The 17,672-nt window shown below is 37.4% G+C and overlaps 1 protein-coding gene across 12 annotated transcripts in view; it reads right to left on the reverse strand.

The window, feature by feature from the left end:
• The window catches only part of STAU1 (staufen double-stranded RNA binding protein 1), a 42,643-nt gene extending 28,853 nt beyond the window's left edge, over window positions 1–13,790 (reverse strand). For 8 of the 12 annotated variants that reach the window (XM_026697508.2, XM_087929014.1, XM_026697507.2 and 5 more), the window contains exons 1-3: window positions 13,628–13,790; window positions 7,540–7,610; window positions 1,544–1,820 (exon numbers count right to left, since the gene is read on the reverse strand). In XM_026697508.2, the coding sequence (XP_026553293.1) occupies window positions 1,544–1,748 (205 nt within the window). In that variant the 5' untranslated portion in view covers window positions 1,749–1,820; window positions 7,540–7,610; window positions 13,628–13,790. Of the gene's footprint in view, window positions 1–1,543; window positions 1,821–7,539; window positions 7,611–13,197; window positions 13,582–13,627 lie in introns of those variants that run through there. The other 4 variants (XM_087929010.1, XM_087929013.1, XM_087929007.1 and 1 more) reach the window with 4 other exon arrangements.
• Window positions 13,791–17,672: the final 3,882 nt, after the last annotated feature.

A 17,672-nucleotide genomic window follows, 5' to 3' on the forward strand; every position in this document is an offset into this window, starting at 1 on the left:
GGATTTTATCAAGGTTTTATTTCTTGCTTTTTAAAATTACCAGAGTTGGAAACAATAATACTAGGGTTTTTTAATTGCATTAAATTTTATCAAATGGACTAGACAGAATCAATAATGTTATGCGATACCACTCTCTTAGTTAGCGTGTACAATATTCAAAAACTAGCACATAACGGATGCATTTAGCTCTTCCTAAGCATGACTTTCAACCTTAATTTGGATAGATTCTTCATAAGGCCAAATGATCGTTTACATCTGTGTAAATAATAAATTGTTACATGTGTTTGTTTATTAAACACAATCAGCTGGATCTGTACAAGGGATTAAAGCTGTGCTTTATAAATCACATTGGCCAGGTTCACATACTGTAGCAAGCAGAAATTAAAACAATTATACTCCTGCTTAGTGTAGCTAAATATTTGATTAAAATTTGAAAATAATTAATAAAGCAGAAGTACAGATCTTAATATTTTCAGTCTAAATCATGATTTAGAACAGGGGTGTCAAACTGGATTTCTTCGAGGACCAGATAAGCATTGTAATTCTCCTCTGTGGGCTGACCGGAGGGGGCGGGGGAGAGACAGGACAGACACCTCCTGCAGCACCCTGCCGGCCAAACTGTGTCCCGTTTTGGCTGGCAGAGTGCTACAGGAGGCTGTCCATGAGGCCTCCTATGCCCCATGGGGTGGTCCTTCGCTGTTTTCAGGGCGGTCCCGTGGGCCAGATCTAAGCACTCCGCGGGCCGGATCTGACCCCTGGGCCTTGAGTTTGACACCACTGTATTAGAAGATACAGCCTTTATTGTGATAGTGATTAAAGAGAGCTGCAGGAATAAGTTAGTAATATATCTGGTCGTTTCCTTTCTCTTAAATCTAGCAACTGAAGTCTGAGCAGTAGAACAGGTTGGGGCAGGAGGAAATTATTCAGACTTCTAGATACCTATCTGTCCTTAGAAGCCCTGCTTGGGTTTAATGCTTAAAGAAAAAAAACATTAAAGAGTAAGACACAAAGTAATTTGTCAGTTGCTAATAGAACCAACATGTGGATCAAAAAACAATTGCCCTAAAAAAAAGTGTCATTAAACAAGTATTTTTGCATATTTTACATATTGGAGCAGAAGACACTGCACCAAAAAAAAAAAAAAAAAAAAAAAGACTTACTGATAAATAGTGAAAGATAGAAGACATTATAAAATGAAATTAGAAAAATGTTTAACTACATTTCTTTTGCAGACACTTGTTGTTTTCGCACATTTCAATCATATGCAATACTTCTTTTATAATAATTTCATTATTTAAAAATATTCCATTAAAAACATAATTTAAAGCCAATGTTTTAACCAGCGACCCTCAACCCCAACCTTGGAGAGTTTTTCTGCAGCCCAGGGGGTGGTGGTTTTACATGCTGCTTGCATCCTGAAGATGGGGCTTTCACATGCTGCAACTGGTACCGGTCCATGGGCTGAGAGTTGGGGACCCCTGTTTTAAACTAAAGATTAATATCAAAAATTATCAACACATATCAAAGATATTTTAAAGCTTACCTGCAGCAACACTAGTAGATGTAACAGATGCAGAGGGTAAAGCAGAATTTTGAATAGGTCTACCCGCATTTTCAGAGGGCAAAGAACTAGTGGGAGAAGGAATACTCAAAGGCTGTGCGAGAGATTGGTTCTTGCTTAGTATTTGGCTGCTAGAAAGAGTAGCAGTTGGATTCTGAATTTGAACTTGAGACATGTTTATTTCCATTGAAACCTAATCAGTGCAGGTAAACTTGGCCTTGAATGTGTTTTTTTTCTGTATAAGTGCTTGAATTTGTACCTTTAGAGAATAAAGAAAAAAAATGAAATTTTATGTCAGTCAGATGCTTTTTCTTAGCTTCTGATTAAATACACAGTTGAGAGGGCTGCCAACACTTTAAAAGAATGAACAGGTTTTGGTTGCAAGGAATAACAAACCTATAGTTTTTAGCTAACCATTCTTGCTGGATAAATCATTAAATCCATTTACTGCTAGGGATCAAAAATAGTCATAAAAATATTTAAATGAGTTCTTGGAAGTAATAGTTAACATTTTTCAGTAGGCAATTTTTATAGCCAATGCAGTTTACTCCAAAAACATCTGATATTGCTCACTTTAAGTGAATCAGGTTTAACATACATGAATATGAAATGTATAATGGTATTTGATAAACTGTTCCTTCCCAATGTCACAATTAAGCATTTCTAACGTCTGTTATAGTTGGGCTTATTTACTTTAAAAAAAGAGTTTTAGCAGAAAAGTTTCTATATTTCTTCAAAGTATAAAGCTGACCCATTTTCAGCTTTAGGAAATATACCAGTAAATGCTGCTCAAACGCTGAGTGCTAATAACGTTTATTTATTTTCAAGTACTCTGCAGGCTTTCACAACTGATGCCAAATTTAGAATGGATGTGTCAAACACAAGGTAATTTGCAAGCTACCTCTATTTCTCATTTCATTTTCTTGTTTTTATTTGTGTATCATTTTTGCTGTAACAAGTTATACAGTAGCAAAAATAAGACAAATAACAGCAAGTATCCCAAGTTAAAGAAAATCACAATGATAAGCATAGCATGTATTTTCTTATAGTCATAGGTGCAAGTGTCACTATGGACATATTTATCTTGATATTTGGCTGCAAACCAGGCAAAACTGGTTAAAGTTTTTATTATTTTTTCTTCGGACCACAACATGAAAATAAATTTGTAATGATTGGACTAACCAGTTTTTATATAAGAGAGGGGGGAAATCCTGCAAAAATAAAATAGACCAAATTATGAGAATGATTTGTTGCAAACAGGAGAATGAGTTGCTATGTGGAATGGTTTAAAATCTCCTTCAAAAACACAGGCATCCTTGCTTAATGGCTTCTTTTTAGTGATTGTTCAATGTTATGACAGAGCTGAAAAATAATTTTACAACCAGTCCTCACACTTACAATTGCTGCAGCATTCCCCAAGGCCATGTAATTGAGATTTGGGTGCTTTGCAACTGGCATGTGTTTACCACTGTTGCAACATCTTGCATTTATGCAATCACCATTTAGGCACTACACACATGGCTTCTGACAAAACTGAGTCAATGGTGAAGCCATCAATGAAATCGCATGTCGCAGTCACATCTCTTTAACCATGACGACTTCCTTAACAACCACATGATGTCCTGTTTAACTACTGTGACACTTAGTGATAGATTTGCTGGTCCCAATTATACTTGTTAAGCGAAGTCTACCTGTATTGTTATTATTATTCATTGATGCTATTACTGGTGCAATAGCTTATGACTGACCTTGGATAAAGAAGGGAAGAGATGCTTCTTAGGAAACAATCAAACAATAGAGGCAGTGGCTTAAAGGTCCCCCGCCCCCCCAAAAAAAACCCTCTCAAGGAAGGATCTGCCATAATGGATCAAGAAGGTAAAAGTAGTGGGGTGAAATCTCTGCCTTCAAACTTGCAAGATCCTGTTAATGTAGCCTTACAATAAGGTAGTTAATTCATGTGGTTATGTTTCCTGTCTACTTTACCTGGAAGGGCTGTCAGCCACCTCTAACGAGTTTAGGGAGAAAAAAACCCCAAATACATCTGGAAATATAAATAACGGTTCATCATAAATAATGGGATATTTAAGTCACTGAAGCAAGATTAGACACACAGTTCAACTTTAACTTTGCTTTTTTACCACTAAAACTGGCCTCCAAGGGCTGAAATATATTATGAAATGTCTCATGTGAATATCAAATGTTTTGTAACTCTACTTTAAACTGCACATCTCCCCATGATATATATTAAAAATGCCACCTATATGACAGATAATATACTGATGATCCTTAACTTAGGACCATTCATTTTACTATTCAAAGTAAGGACAGTGCTGGAAAAAAGCGACTTGCGACAGGTTCTTGCACTTGTGTCCACTGCAGTGTCCCCGTAGTCACATGATCAAAATTCAGATGATTGGCAACTGGCATGTATTAACAATGATTGCATATTCCTAGGGACACATGATCATCACCTACAACCTTCCTGGGCGCTTCAGAAAAGCAAAGACAATGGCAAAGCTGGACCCATTAATGACTGTGATTAGCTTAATGATCATGGCAAAAAAGGTCATAAAATTAGGCACAACTCACTTAATGGCTGCATTGCTTAGCAAAAGAAACTCTGGTCCTAATTGTGGTCATAAGCCGAGGACTACCTGTAATGGGCTCCAACATGCTAGGTCTGGATGGGTAAACAAACTCAGATGAAATTACTGAATCAATGTTGCTTTTGTCAGTGATCCACGTGGTCCAATCCCTGTTTCATCTCCCCAAATGAGATTATCCTGAATGTAAAGCTTCTGTGCCAGGATGCCTTTGCCATTTTTTTCTGATGTGCCAATTGTGGACTTTATGGGGTCAGGATGGCCTGGTAATAGTGAGTCATGCCCTTCTCACCTTACATATAGGTTAATGTGGCACACTGTAGATGTAGTTCTTTTTCAAAAGCTTTAACTAGTCCAAAATGGGATGGCTTGTCTGTTAATTTGGGATAATAAATTTGTTTATAATTCACCTATGCTTTGGTGCTACATTTGCTACCAGTCTGTTTCAGGTCCAATTGAAAGAGGTAGACACCACCTTTAAAGACCTATGTGGACTAAGATAACCTGGGGACTTATAGATCTGTGCCGACATAGATTCAGTTTGCATCCATAAAAATGCCCCCAATCTCCTGGCTTTTAAGACTACTTTAAGATTGTATTTCACTGAGTATATATAGGAACTGAGTATACTAGGGTAGTCTTAATTAGATTAGACTGATTAATGGCTGTTCTTTATAATCTATATTTGAAATGTTCAGAATATTCCACCATTCAGGCAGTATAAAGAGACAGAAATAGAAACCATTCGAGTTTATTTATAATATATTGTAAAGCTCTACAAATTACTCTAATCTATATTACATAGAACATTTTAGAACTGTACTGATGGTCAGGAGAGGCCAAAAGGAGGTTAGTTTCAGTACCTGACTCTTTCTTGCCTTCTCCTGCTTTCTAGGTGCAGAAAGGTTGGCAAAACTTGATAGTTCATTAGTAATGTCTGTACTGTATGGTTTTGGAGGAAAAGTATTATGAACAACATAAAAGATGTTATAATAGACTAGGGAAATCACTTCTAAAAATTGACAAAACAACATCAAAGTAACTCTTCCTTGACTTCCATCATAAATCTCCACATAGTGGAGCCAATTTCTGACTCACAGAAAGAAAGAAAGAAATGACCAAGTCATATTTAGTACTATAAATACTATACTATAAATACTATAAATAGTATTTTCCATTTTAATTGAAATAAATCTACAAATAGTAAGTGTTCTTGCATAAGAAAGACCAAAGTTGTCATGAACTAGCACTACAATCTATAGCTGTTTTTTTAACTGAATGAATTACACTAATTGAATCTTCTACAAAATGAGTATGGAAGTGCAATACTCTAGAATGTCCTTTTCAGAAAACGTATATGCATTCCATCATCTTGACAAATATTCAATGTTTTCTATCAAACAATCTGTTTAGAATGACTCAGTGGCACATTAGAAACACTGAGTCACCTGGATATATCAAAAGATAAAAACAGAATCTTTGCTGAAGGCTCACATCAATTTCACAATTCCAAGATCACTATCAACAATATATCCTTAAAGTATATGTTTGTTCTTGCCTCTATATTTGGCCTTCCCATATAAATTTAAAAAACAAACAAACATTTCACACAGATTTTGTCCGGCATTTCAATGGTCTATGAATGAGAGTTATGGAACTCCTAAATGAACGTACTGTAACTGGCAAGCAAAACTAACCCTTAGATTTCAAAAAGAAAATAGAATTGTGTTCTTGCCCACCATAGCTATTCCCAAGCAGTATTTCCATAAAAAGCAGAAAGTCCAAGATTCAAAATGCAACTAAGCTGACAAGAATGTGAAAAGCAAAAAAAAAACAAAACCTGAGAGAAGAGATAATGAGTACATAAATACAGTGGTACTTAGAAATTTGTGGATCATTTAGAATTTTCAATATATCTGCATAAACGTTACTTAAAATATGATCTACTCTCCATACAAGTACTAAAACTAGATACAGAATTCAGTTAAACAAAACGTTACACTTGTTCATTGATTTATTGAGGAAAATGATCCAAAGCTACATATTTTAAATGGCAAACAAATGTGAATCTCTAGGATTACAAAGTCATTTGGAAATTAGTGCCAGTTGCTGCAATAAATCAATGGAATGACAATCAGATGTGTGGCTGTGTGGGGGTCCCATCTTATTTAGAGAACAGTATTCTGGTATTCACTATCAAATTTTATTTTTTACCACTCAGATATGTATGGCTTGAACAAAGGAGATTTCTGAAGAAAAAGAGATGCGCTCACCAAGTTGGAAAGTATTGCAAAACTATTTCCAAAGAATTTGGACTCTTCCAGTTCAAATCAAGCAAAGGTCAAGCAGATCATGTACAAATGAAGACAATTTAATGCCATTTTTACTCTCCATAGGAGAGTAAAACCAACCATGATCACACCAAGAGCAAGGCATGTAATACGCTGGGGGGTCCCAAAGAACCCTAGGGTAGTATGTAAAGAATTAAGCTCTTGCATCTGCGAATGTCAAGTGTTCATGACAGCACGATCAGGAACATGCTGAATGACAATGATATACATGGCATATACATTTACCACCCATGTTATCAATAAAGCAACTCAAAGGGAATTGGAAGGAGAAAGCACACAACAATCAAGTATGTTTTTGACTCATTATTTAACTAAGATCTCCTTCCAGGCAGGCGTCGATTTACAACTGGTCACTTAACGACCTTCCAAACTTATAATGGATTAAAAAAAAGTTACCTACAACCTATCATTGAAATTATGACTGCTGCAATGGTATGTTTTGTGACATTTTTGCTGCTTTCTAGCAAAAACAACCATTAAACTAGATTCAAATTTATGACTATGTGATTACATGATTCACTTAGCCACCATGTGATTTGCTTCACAAACTTGGTACTCAGTTAATAACCATCATAGAAATGGTCATAAAATTGAGTCCACTCACATGGTGATTTAACTTACAAGCACAACGACTCATGACCAAAATTCAAGGCTCAACTGTGGTCATAATTCAAGGACTACCTGTATCTATATTTAGGACTTCCAGTATGTAGACAACAGATTATCATTTATACAGAAACAGTGAACATGTAAAATAGTTCACAAACTTTTAAGCACCTCTGTAAATATACAAACTAGAGCAGCTTGTAAAGAAATCTAAGAACAAGATATGTGTTTCAAAAAAAGGATAGAGTGATAAATAAAGAATCATGTGTCACTGACGACTCTGCAGACAGGGAATCAGTTTCGCAACTGAGAGAGCAAACCAAATTGTGACACTATCTTTTGACCAGTATTTAATTATTAGAACTGGCAAGGATTTAATATGCAGAGTTAGTATACGCCAAATACAAGTTTCCCATACCTTTTGGTGTTCCTGGGACAGTTTACTTTTGATGTTAGTTCCAAGGAGAATATTTATATGATGGAAATTGCCTATATTAAAAGGAAAAGGACAGTTACAAATATGCTCTATATGATTTTCATACTAATTTATTTAGCATAGGGCATTTTACTTTAGAATAACATTTCACAGTATTTACATTACCTTATTTATTAGCATTAGCTGGAACAATGGAAAAATGTACAATTTCATAAAATATTAATTTGTTTCCAGATATTAACTGAAATAAGCCATTATACTTCCAAAGACATATTCAATTATATGATATTTTTGAGAGTTATTTAATATCTGATGCCTGTTCTTTGGGATTAGGGAGCTATTTTTAAAAAAGAGAACACAGTATTTTGTTTTTATATCCCATGCAAATCCCATGCAAAAATATCCCATGCAAATATACTTGATTTGCTTTTGCTTTTGGCAGCTTTGCCTTATCAATTGTATCTTCTTAATATTAATTATAAATTTCATTTTTAATCCTGCATAAATCAGCATTTAGACACAATGATCTCGAAAGTTCATATTATTCTTTAATATCCACAGATTTTATTTCTTCTGAAATTAGGATAGAAAACTTTGATTTGAGTTCTACAGCTTCCTATCTACTCTTGTAAGAATTGTGTTCTGATTTCTTATGCTTCAATTTTTATTTAACTAAGGCTGGGTAAAATATGTTGGAAGGGTAAGCAATAAGCAACATGTGTAGGAATAGGTATATGACTTAAATGTGCAGCAGTAGACTAGCCAATGCATCTGTGATGTAGATTCCTTCTGTGTCAAAATTGAAATATACCACAATGTATAACGTGAGTTATATAACTCATACATATAACTATGAACAACCCTGCCTGTTATAGTTACTTAAAGGAAAACTGACTTGCCTTTTACAATGGTTCTATACAATTGCTATGAAGATCCCTGCTTTTTTAATACATTAACACATTAATAGTGTATACATTAATAGTTCATATACAATAAAAGCATTTTTGTAACATTTAACTATGCATGATAGGTTATTTTACCCAGCTGAGAGTGTACTTGCTCAAATGTTGCTAATTTCTCAACACACAAATTTTACATTTGTCTTGCTTAGTAAATGGCCTTCTAAACTAATGATCAGTTAGCTCATGAATAGATTACTTATCACACAAGGAAATAGGTAGATCCTCACATCAAACAACTACTCTTTCATTGTAATATGTTTATTGTTCTGTAAGATAAAAGAAGTGGATTCAGACATCCACTGACTAAAATAATTTAGCCAATAACCCCTTAAAGCTAATGCATATTGTTATTACTATATAAAATATAATTGTATTAGTATGCTTTCATTTTAATGTATGTAGTGTGTTGATGAAGATGGAGAAAACTGGTCAGAACTTTGCTTGCTGAATTTCTGAACAGTATGAGAAGTAAACTAAACCAAATTCAAATACCTTGATTATGCAGTATTATAGATATTAGAAAACGTAAGCCATTAAATATATTATAGTACGACAGACTGTGATAAAAAGTTTTATGAAGAGGCAGCAACAAGTCACAATAAAGTGTAAATATATAATGACAGTGACAAAGTAATTAAAATACTTGAGGAGGAAATACATTGAAATATAATTAGAAAATAGCACTAAGATATAAAAGACTACAATAATTAGCAATTCCATTAAAAAAAGTGATTTGATGAACACATCAAGTTGCAATTACAGAGACATCATTTGACAAAAACAGCAATGTAATCTTCTTCAATCCATTCCTGACTGTTCATAAAATGATTCCATCCTATCTCCAGTGCTTTCTTCTCTTCGTTTTACTCTCCTTTCCCCAATGACAAAAAAGTTACCTGATGATTCAAGCACTGGGGGAATAGCAGAGAAAATAAATGCAGGAATAATCTTCCACCTACTCTATTTCTCAGGCAGTCCTCTGAACCCAACCTATACTTTCTTCACAAAGACAAACTACAAGGAAGTTCTATAATGTTTAATAACTCTTTAAACAATGACTATCTAAAATAGGCCTGAATAACACAGAGCCCATTGGTGTTTTTAAAAACTTCAGTTCATCACCATAAAATATCACTGCCCCAAGAAAAGATCTGCCACTGCACCAAAAGGAGCATCTCCTGGCTGTACCAATGCTGTCATCGCAGCACAATCAAACATCTGACTTGTGCACTAGCTATTCCCTCACAGGCAACTATTATTGTTAATGGATCATGGGGCCCTTTCCCCTCTGCAGATATGATCTACAGCCATTTCATTACATGTGGTTTTGCCAAGTTCTTGTTGCAAGTAAGAGCATACTTTCAGATACTACAGAAGTCTTCTTTGTTTAAAGCGCAGAAATGAATATGGTCATTTTAAAGAAGTGAAATGAATGAAAACATAAATATTTTTGATGTACTCCCATTCATTTCAGCATGTGTATGTGGTCAAATATTTGATGAATGACATTCTATGGCTGTAAAAAGTAACCTCAACTGTCTTATTTTATCCTCTCTAGTCTAGACAGAAAGTACACATATACACTTAGAAATCAAAGCAATTTGAATGGCCAATTCAAAAGTAGCAAAGGAAGTCTAGTTAGGGGCATTGCCAATTCCATGACTTATATCAAAGAGTGTTAGCATTTTAAGTAATTTTTTTATTGAGTTGCATTATTTAATACCAACATCTGCATAGACAGAAAACATTTCTGGATATTTCAAGGGCCAAAGTAAAGAACAATGATACTTTTGCAACTAGGAAAATCAATACAGCTCAGGTTTTGTTGTTTCAACCATTCAGTTATGTCTGATTCATGGCAACTTTATAGGTAAATGCTCTCCATGCTACTCTGCTTCTTTCAATTGTTGGATGTTCATCTTTGCATCAGTTATGTTATCAAGCCAATGCTTTCTTTGCTTCCCTCTTCTTCTTGTTCCACTAACCATTCCTAGCATCATTGATTTCTTCCAATGAATTTGCACGCATGGCATACATTTGGCAAATATATTAAGCATAAATTTAAAGTAAGAGATTTGAACTGAGATGCAGAACAATTAATGGGATCTAATACTCCAAGAAGGGCTGCAACAACAAGTGAAAGTATGGCATATTACATATGCATTAACTCATGAAAAGGAAATGTGCACCTGTCTCATACTATCATCCTCATTAGAAATAGAAATATCTAGCAGATATGCTATTTCACTTTGTTTCTTATGAGTTTAGTTAGTAATCTACTTAATTTTCTCAAGTAACAGAAAAATAGTTCTGTTTATTAAGAATGACTATTATTCACACATTGACTTTAATTTATAGAATCTTTCCTGAACACTATTATATTCTCATGTGTTTTATAAGTAGGTTCATATTTTTTGTTTCAACTGGCATACTATCAAATTATGTGCAAGTGCATCAAACCTGTTTAGTCCCGCTTTGCTCTTTTCTAATAGCCAAGCAAATACTATATTTTTCATGACATCCAAAACTGCTACTCCAAAACATAAGAATCCTAAATCAAGAACTAAAAAGAGTTTACAATTAGGGCTTGTGAAAACAGAAAAAAGTGAAGAGCTTAAGAAGTGGCTACTTACAACATAATGGATGCATTAAGATAAGTCTTTATCAATTACAGCACTCTTCAACAGAGACAGTTCATACAGTAAGCAATTATTCATGTGGTTTAATCAAGTGATATACAAACTACTTCTAATCAGCTTTTGCTAAATCTAAACAATGTAACTTCATAATTCCAGAATATTGTATATTTACTTTAGGGAAGTTCATTAATGTTAATTTTCATAACCCAAGTATACACATATGAAGTTCAATATAACTTATATTCCATATAAAGTGCCTAGGATTTCATATTTTCCTAGGTTATTAAATTAATAGCTTAATTTGGTATAATGAGGTCCAGTGTAGTTCAAACCTATCCAAAACTGAAATATTTCCATTTACATACTACCCCAAACCAAAGAATCTGGACAGCTTACAACGACAAAACTGAACCAGATTCATACATTAGTAATTGTAATTATTAAGTGTCTGCAGCAAAAAAAACAAAATATTGATTGCTTTATTTAACTACCAGTCACAAAATAGTGGAATCTGGCAGGTTAGCAGAAGATTGGAATATTGTTAATGATGTTCAAAATCTGATCAGTTTTTCAAAATGCAACGCCATTCAAGACACTTGGATTATGGCCTCTTGACTACAAAGTAGTTTATACAAGTTTTGGTCAAATTTGTGCTGTCTTAGTTATACGCACTTCAGTACTGGTAGAAGATAGTTTGTCATGTCAGGGCAATGCAAAAAGTTAAAAATAGTACTGACAGTAAAATCATAATTTGAACTGGGCCTGACTTATGAAGACACGTGTAGCTTTTTTGGTGTGATGTGGAAAAGGCTTGCCTCTGCTGTTTTGAAGTTTTTCTAATTCCCCAGCCTACCAAACTCCAAATTATTTAAATGTTAGTTGACTAGATTGATTATTCCCCAAGAACAAATAAAGTATTTCCAGATTCTCCAGCACATCGATTGGAGAATCCACATGTGGGTAGGAAACATGCCTTTCCGCCCAGGGACTGTTTCCTGGATTCTCCATCAGCATGCTGAGAAGAAGCGTTCAGGTAAGACAAAGGTCTTCCTATCTTCAAGTTGCAATGGAATTTTTACTACTGGAACACTTAACTGTACCTGTTGCAAAGTTATCCTTTGGAATGCTTATTAAGCCTACAGAAATCAATGAATGGAAAACTAACTAATTAAAGCTTGCTGATTTGTTCTTCTTCTCCAAGTGTGGCCAAAGCTCAACCCACCCTATGAAAACCAAAGCAAGAGATGCACTTACAAAAGCCTGCTCAATTTTTAAAAGTGGCTCTGGATTTAGTTCTCCTAAAGTGAAACTTAAAAGTGAGGGAAAACTACAGCATCTAGAACAGGGGTCCCCAAACTTGGCAACTTTTTAAGACTTGTGGACTTCAACTCCCAGAATTCTCCAGCCACATAGCTGAATTCTGGGAGTTGAAGTCCACAAGTCTTAAAGTTACCAAGTTTGGAGACCTTTAAACATTTTATTTCCATTAGGAGGAGCTGAATACCTTACAGCATGTCAAATGAAAGCACACAAAGCCTTTTTTTTTTTTAAAAAAAGGAATAAAACCCCTGCCAGCTAGCTTTCAGACCCTAGGTTGCAGAACAAACTCCAGGATCTGAATCCAAGAAAAACGGTGACTTGAGTAGAACAGAATCTAAATTCAACTCTCCACTGGAAGTAACCCCTTCCATTTGTTTAAGGACAAGTAATAGTTTCTACTTTGCAATTGCTGCAGTGCCAAGGGAAGACAGACACTAGAGCAGCTATTCTGCAGAGGAAGCCTCTCTATCCTGTGCCGAATAGGTCAAGAAATCTGGCAATCGTCAAAAAAAACAGCCAACTACATCGCACATAAAGATAAAAACGCTGCACAGCTCTAGGGAAAAAAAAATCCTATAGTACATAGAGTATATAGTGCAAGAGAAACGAGTTACGGGGCTGCGCATAAAGTTACAACAGGGCCTCGTTTTGCTTCTCCCAAGGATGGGGTTTCTAACCCAAACCGAACAATTAGGATGCCGAGGAGAGAGTTGCGCTACCTCCCGCAGTCCACGGGCCTCTTTTCTCACAGCGGCGGCGCTGGGTTTCCCCCACCTCGGGGGACCGCGAGAGGAAGAGGAAAAGGCAGGGAAGGAGCCCGAAGCGAGAAGCCACGAGCCGCTATCCCCGAAGGCATCTCCCGCGGATTCTCCCCTTTAGCTCCTTCCAGCGAGGGGAGGAAAAGGAGCGCCTGTCAGTCAACCTCGCGTCTTCCACCTGCCGGCAGCACAGGATCGCCTCTGCCACTGACGCCCCCTCAGAGCAGCCCGAGCTTCTCCCACCACCCGCTCCCCGTCGGTGGCCCAAGGCTGGCCGTCCCGCTAGGCCCCAACCTGGGCGCAGGCCCGGCCGAGGCCTCTCCCTCCCACATCCCCCAGTCGCGCGCCCCCTCCCTCCCTCTCCTCTTCTTTTCTCTCTTTCCCCCCTCACCTGATGTTGGTCTGGGCTGCGGCTCCCGGGCCGGCTCGTGTTGACGGCGGGCTATCGGGCGGCTCAGTCCATTGGTAGCTCCCAGGAAAGGGGGGTCCGGGGAAGGGGAGGGAAGCGAGCGAGTCGCAGCGGCAGCAGACACAGGGCAAACACTAAAGAGAATGAGCGGGGCCAGCTCCGGCCGGGAAGGAAGTGACGGCACTACAAGGGGAGAGAGAGGGAGAAAGAGGAGGAGCCATGGCCTTGGCAGCTATTTATAGCGCCGCCTAGCACCACGCATGCCGTGGTTCCAGTTAGCGGCCGGCTTTTGAAGAGTTTGCATTATCGCACGGATCGCCCCCCGGATGACTACCACACCCAGCATGCTCCAGGGTAGCTGCCAAGAACACGTTGCCGTCTGTCAGTGTCCCACGGCTTCCTCAGAAATAATAATAATAAAAAACTATACTTCCCAGCATGCTCCATTCCCTCCAGAGATCTTTCTTTCATCTTGCCCTATACACAATCTTCTGCCACGTGCTTCCTAAAGTCCTACGTTTCCCAACGTGCATTGCCAGCACACTTCCATATTACCTTCGCCGGCAGAGGACGTGGCTTCCAGGTGCTGTACACCGGGCGGAAGAACATTCTTGGTTTTGGGAATCGCCCTGGGCTGGACAGAGGAGACTTTGCTGTGGTTCGGGAAGGATTCTGTTTGCTGACAGGAGCTCGATTTACTACTCTAAACCAGGGGTCTCCAACCTTAGCAACTTTAAGACTGGTTGAGGAATTCTGGGAGTTGAAGTCCACAAGTCTTAAAGTTGCCAAGGTTGGAGACCCCTGCAGTCTAAACAATGTCCTTTTAAATACAAAGTGATTCATTTGCTCTATATTTTTTTAAAGGCTTCTTTGGTGTTCTTGGAAAATAAAAGCTAAGATCTGAAGTTAAACCATATAATATTATGTATTCTGACCAACCATAGTAAAACAGAAGAGGATGTAGTTTTCTGCTTTTGTCTGCAACACTTGATTTTAAAAAGTACTAGAGAACTGGCAGGCTGCTTTGCGTCGGATTTGATTGTTTTTTCAGGTTCAGGTTTTGATGTGGGAAAGAGAAGAAGGGTCGCGTCTAATTGGTATGCGGATAGGAGACAACCAAGAAATCTCAGGGTAATATTTGGATTGAGTAATTTAAGAAAAACAAAAGTTTCTCTGGATGACGGCAACGGTGAACTCTTCCGTCATGTCGCTAAGCGGCATGCCCATGAAATCCCTTGGAGCCAACTTCCGTTTGGATTTGTTATCCAGCTCTAGAATTTAGGCTTTTATTCCTCTAATAATCCTACAGAGCAAGAGTCTTCCAACTTGGCAAGTTTAAGACTTGTGGACTTCAACTCCCAGAATTCCTGAGCTACCATGACTGGAGGAGGAATTCTGGGAGTTGAAGTCCACAAGTCTTAAAGCTGTCAAGTTTGAAGACCCCTGCTACAGAGGGTTGCAAACCGCTTACCCTACCCCCCCACCCCCCGGAGCGAAATGAAAAAGCAAGATCAAGCATCAAAATCCTCTTTGAGGTGAATTACAGACGCCACCCTAATACTTTCCACTTTCCCTCCCCCCTTAATTAGACCTGACTCAGTTTAAATCGGGTAAAAAAACTCCTTTTTTTCTTGTTCCCTGAAAATAAATAGAATCTTCATAAGCTTGAGAAAGATTTGTTAGGAAGAAGCAAGTTACTTCTCTCCTTGTGTAAGCCCTAGTGGATTCTGGGTCTTGTAGTTTCCCCCCAAGCTTTCAAAAGCTGTTGATTCAAGCGTGCTGCTCTAACGAAAGTCGACCGAGGGCAGCAGCTATCGTTAAAAGTGCTTATGTGGCAAAGGGGCAGCGCCGCAAGTTAATAGCGCTAAGCAGCCCAAGTGTTTAGCGGTAGAGACTGCAGACAACTCTCAGCCCCATTTGTTCATGTCAGGTATTGGGTCAAACTGTTATAAACCAAGCCGGGGCGCTTGTTTGCGCGCCGCCTGGAGAAGCGCGATTCTAAAAAGCTGCTCTTCTTCCAGAAAGAATCACTTTTGGAATTTTTGGCTGAGATTCTAGATCTCCTTTTAGGCAGCCAATGAGATCTGTAGTGTCTAACCCCCCACCCCCACCCCTTATTATCAAATATCAAAGTAAAAGGGGAAGGCTGCCTCCTTGAATTTGGCAGGAAAGAATTGTGAAGGAAAGGAGGTACCTATTTAAAAAACAAAACAAAATCAAAGTGGTTTTTTTTTAGGAAGGAGATTCAAGCTTCAACCAAGTTGAAGAGGGCTCCCGTTGGACATACACTCCTTGTTTGGGAATATGTTACAAAAGATTTAATTTAGATTTAGCACATAAATGCCAACTTTGGGGTATAGCTTCTGGTGCTTTAAAATGTTGGAATTTAGAGAAATGGGGCAGGTACAATTTTCCTAATTACTAATTCAGACATTGTTTAATTGTGATTTGTCAATTTGGCTGAGGTTCACACTTCTTGTAAAGCCAAAACCAACTAAATCATATAGCTATATTAATGTATATAAACAGTATTTATTTATAAATCAAATTTATACAGCTGCTCATCTCCTCTGAGGTGACTTTGGATGGCACAAAACAATAATTCTTATTACTTTCACACCTCAAGATGTTCGTTTGTGCTAGAATAAAACATTAGGTTCATCATTCAAATATCAAATTCCATTTATATGCCATTTTATTTTCTAAGAATTCCTCAGTCTGAGGGGAAACAGAAACATTTTCATAAATAAAGATGATGCTAGAGGGGTTTTGTGCATTATTTTGCAATGTATCCATTTCTCTTCTTGAAAAATTAAATCTGTGAAAGACGAGCCTGACAATCTGGTGGCTATCAAGGGATAAGCAGCAAAACAAAGCATAAATGCCATAGTCAAAAATGCAATCACATGCTACAATTTGGACATTTGGCAATGAGCTCACATTTATGACTGGTTAGAGCATCCATTGGTCATGGGATTTGCATTTTGTTATATTTTTTTTGGCTATCTTCTAACAAAAAAGCCTACTGGACAAGCTGGATTCAAACCTACAACCATATGACTTGCTTAATGATCATCATAAGTCATAGAATCAAGTTAATAACTCAACTTACAACCACGACTTATAATCAGAATTCGGAGTTCACTCATGTTTGTTTAAGGACTACCTGTATTCCTTCCTATTTCCCCTACAATCATCTTGGGAATTATTAAGAGTGACTGGTCCAAAATCACCCAGCCGATTTTTCATGCTTAAGTGGGAGGAGAACTAGGTCAATACCTTAACCACTACCAGTATCTCAATTTGCTTCAGATGGCCATCATTACTCTTAACTGTCATAACTGGACATTGGGGAAAACAGCTGACAAAGCTACATTGAAGAATGTATTTAAAGCAATGGCCCCAACCTTTCCCGGTTTAGCAGGCCGGGGCGGGGGGGGGAGTGGAAGAGAGGGGGGATGGTTCCGCGCGAGCGGCAGCTGAGTGTGCATATGCAAGTGAAGCTGTGCATGTACACACACCCATGCAGTTGTGGACCTCTGATTTAAAGAAAATAACTTATCCTAAAATATTTTGATAATTGTATGTTTGACTTAATCTGCTTTATGATAGGAACAGATCAACATTATTATGTATCTTCAACCTTTTCCCTGATCTAGCATCCAGACTATAAATTGCATTTCATGTTAATGTCAAAAGCTGCATACAACTCTAAAACCCAAACAAGACTCCTAGTACATTTTACACTCAGGTAGGAACATGCATTTTAGTTTTCACTAGAAAAGCGGCACAAGACATAGGTAATCTTTTCTATAGCATAAATTTTAAAGCATTTCTTAATACATCAAATTCCAACCATTTTAAATGCATTCTCACCCCAAACCTTATTTACATTAGATTTGCAGACATCTAGGCATAATTAGAAAGATAACTGTTCTTCCAAAGGTACTTATACACGCTAAACTGAGATTTAGCATTCAAACATTAAATTGAAGAAAACTAAGCTACAGGTATTCCTCAAATAGAG

The sequence above is a fragment of the Pseudonaja textilis genome, chromosome 3, assembly GCF_049901715.1.
Source record: "Pseudonaja textilis isolate UNSWEBS1 chromosome 3, rPseTex1.2, whole genome shotgun sequence".
Taxonomy (NCBI): domain Eukaryota; kingdom Metazoa; phylum Chordata; class Lepidosauria; order Squamata; family Elapidae; genus Pseudonaja; species Pseudonaja textilis.